Here is a 3,503-nt window from a genome sequence, read left to right as displayed (position 1 = left end):
GTGATGATGTCACCGTAAGCTGTACAAGGAGGTGCGCACCGGCTGCAGTCTCTTCAGTGTGTTTTGCATTCACAACCTGTGGTGCAAAGTGTTTCTTAGAGAGTTTCTATTTGCGATAGAGAATTCGAGATTTTGACCGTTCCTTGTCTGAAGAGAGAACCACAAGGTAAGTCTCAGCCTCTTCTATTCATATATACACAGGGCATTTTGTTTATTTGTCAGTTTTTTTTTTATTTTTTTATTTTTTTTGAATTGCAATGAATTTCCAAAAGAAATAAGAAAAGTTATATTCCTCATAGCATTGTGATAATACTTGGCTTAGGCATTAAACATAATAAAACGCACAGATAGTATCATGACCAGAGCTTTTTTTTTTTGCTAAAATGCAATTATGCCCAAAAAAGCCCCCAAGAAAAAGAGTCCTAATTCATGATGTTCTAAAAGATATAAGTCTATGAGAAAGATTTGGTGGTGTAGTAAAAGAATGACAGAAAGATTAGGGCAGAAATATAATAGTATATAATAATATTCTGTGTACTAACAATAGAAATACTCCGGGTACTGCAAAAGGGAAAATGTTCAAATCAACTAGTGGCAGAAAGTCATATAGGGTACGGATAGATCCCAATGAGGTGGGGTAGGTTCATTATTAGTAAATGTATATAGCAGGATAGCCCAATTGTATCTACAGTATGAACTTCCCATGGCCCAGTGACCATACAGCCAAGCCCTTATAAAAAGCCATTACTAGGACCGGACAGGTTCAGCGTTATCAGATATTTCTCGGACGGGACAGGTTTAGGGTTATCAGATATTACTAGGACCGGACAGGTTCAGGGTTATCAGATATTACTAGGACCGGACAGGTTCATGGTTATCAGATATTACGAGGACCGGACAGGTTCAGGGTGATTTTATTAGGACCGGACAGGTTCAAGGTTATCAGATATTATTAGGACCGGACAGGTTCAGGGTTATCAGATATTACTAGGACTGGACAGGTTCAGGGTTATAAGATATTACTAGGACCGGACAGGTTAAGGGTTATCAGATATTACTAGGACCGGACAGGTTCAAGGTTATCAGATATTACTAGAACCGGACAGGTTCAGGGTTATCAGATATTACTAGGACCGGACAGGTTCAGGGTTATCAGATATTACTAGGAATGGACAGGTTCAGGGTTATCAGATATTACTAGGACCTGACAGGTTCAGGGTTATCAGATATTACTTGGACCGGACAGGTTCAGGGTTATCAGATATTACTAGGACCGGACAGGTTCAGGGTTATCAGATATTACTAGGACCGGACAGGTTCAGGATTATCAGATATTACTAGGACCGGACAGGTTCAGGATTATCAGATATTACTAGGACCGGACAGGTTCAGGGTTATCAGATATTACTAGGAACGGACAGGTTCAGGGTTATCAGATATTACTAGGACCGGACAGGTTCAGGTTATCAGATATAACTAGGACCGGACAGGTTCAGGGTTATCAGATATAACTAGGACCGGACAGGTTCAGGTTATAAGATATAACTAGGACCGGACAGGTTCAGGTTATCAGATATAACTAGGACCGGACAGGTTCAGGGTTATCAGATATTACTAGGACCGGACAGGTTCAGGGTTATCAGATATTACTAGGACTGGACAGGTTCAGGGTTATCAGATATTACTAGGACCGGACAGGTTCAGGGTTATCAGATATTACTAGGACCGGACAGGTTCAGGGTTATCAGACATTGGTGAACTCAGGGAAGACGTCTCCATATAAAACACTTATAGAGAAGCGTCTTCTTCTGAGGCTGCGATGGTCTTAGTGTTATCTTGTGGTTCTGTGCTGGACATTTCTGCTCTGTATGAAGGATCTATTGTATAATGACAGGAATGATGACATGTTGTCTAATGTCTTCACTTATCTCTCTCTCTCTCTAGTGTTTTCAGGCTCTGACCTGTGACCATGGCCTCTCCACAAGACCCATTGCTGAAGGAGGAGGAAGAAGCAATGGAGGACCATAGTGATATGGATGTAGAAAAGGGCGATATCCCTGAGAGGCAGAACCTGCCATCTCTAAGCGTGATGTCCACCGCACGTTCCATCATCACCGTAGTGATCCTCGCCTTTGTTAATTTGCTCATCTATGCAAATCGCTCCAGCGTGGCGGGGGTGCTGCCTTATATACAGAAAGCATATGACACCAATGCTAGTCTGTCCGGCTTATTGAATACATTGTTCATTGGAAGCTACGTGCTGGTCGCACCAATTGCCGGATATTTGGGCGACCACTGTAATAAGAAATATACTGTCTGCGCAGGAGTCATCGTTTGGCTGAGCATGACACTTACCCTGTCATTCATCCCTGACGGGTATTTCCTGCTCTTCCTGCTGACGAGTGGGCTGGTTGGAGCCGGAGAGGCGACTTTCTGCACCATCGCCCCCTCCATCATTGCAGACCTTTTTACAAGTGACCAGCGGACCCGCATGCTGAACGTGTTTTACTCCGTCATACCTGTAGGCTGCGGACTAGGATACATCATCGGGCCCAAAGTGACTGATGCAGCAAGGGGCGATTGGCACTGGGCGTTTCGGGTCACCCCTGGCCTGGGCCTCATAGCTGTGGCTTTCATGCTTTTGGTCACAAAGGAGCTTCCAAGAGCGACTACAAACGGGAAGAAGAACAACAAATCCCGGAAGTTTGCCAAATGGACGACAGATCTGAAAAAACTATTTAAAAATCTAAGCTTCATGTTAACCACCCTGGGATCGACGGCTGTATCCTTCATAGTGGGAGCCATAGGTGTATGGGGTCCGTCATACCTGACCCACGCACGAACACTCCTACAAGAGAAGGACCCTTGCCGTGCTGAACCGTGTGACTATCACGACATCCTAATATTTGGTGTGGTTACAGTTGTTTCCGGCATTCTGGGAGTTGTAGCAGGGTCGGAGATAAGTAAAAGATATCGCAAATCCAACCCACGGGCCGATCCGCTTGTGTGTGGCTGTGCGATGATGCTCTCCGCCCCTTTTCTTCTGTTGGCATTGACTTTTGGCAACATCAGCCTCGTTGCCACCAACATCTTTATCTTCATCGGAGAGACGCTTCTGTCAGTAAATTTCACCCTTATATCTGACATTATACTAAAAGTAGTAACTCCGTGGAGGAGATCTTCAGCTCTGGCCGTGCAGATGACAATCTATCACCTCCTAGGTGACGCCGGCAGCCCGTACCTCATCGGCCTGATATCTGACACCTACGAACGAGGATATGCCAAATCCCCTCTTCTGAAATACCGCAGCCTGGAGTATGCCCTCATGACCTCCACCATAATGGCAGTCATCGGAGGGGCCTTCTTCATGGCCACGGCCCTATTTATAGAGAGGGACGAAAAAGAAGCAGAGATGGAATCAGAACCTCCGTCATCCTCCTCCTCCTCACTGCTTCCAGCCGATGAGGACCGCGCTTCAGACTGAGGAAAAGTCATTGCTTACC

The 3,503-nt window shown here is 45.2% G+C and overlaps 1 protein-coding gene across 1 annotated transcript; it reads left to right on the top strand.

The window, feature by feature from the left end:
- The first annotated feature begins 47 nt into the window (after window positions 1–47).
- LOC130282412 (protein spinster homolog 1-like) lies at window positions 48–3,503 on the top strand. The gene is made up of 2 exons (XM_056530633.1): window positions 48–166; window positions 1,945–3,503. The coding sequence occupies exon 2, from the start codon at window positions 1,970–1,972 to the stop codon at window positions 3,482–3,484; it is 1,515 nt and encodes a 504-aa protein (XP_056386608.1). The 5' UTR covers window positions 48–166; window positions 1,945–1,969; the 3' UTR covers window positions 3,485–3,503.

This window comes from Hyla sarda, chromosome 7, assembly GCF_029499605.1.
Source record: "Hyla sarda isolate aHylSar1 chromosome 7, aHylSar1.hap1, whole genome shotgun sequence".
NCBI classification, from domain to species: Eukaryota; Metazoa; Chordata; class Amphibia; order Anura; family Hylidae; genus Hyla; species Hyla sarda.
Note: the sequence above shows the minus strand (reverse complement) of the source record. Positions and strands in the feature narration are given on the sequence as shown.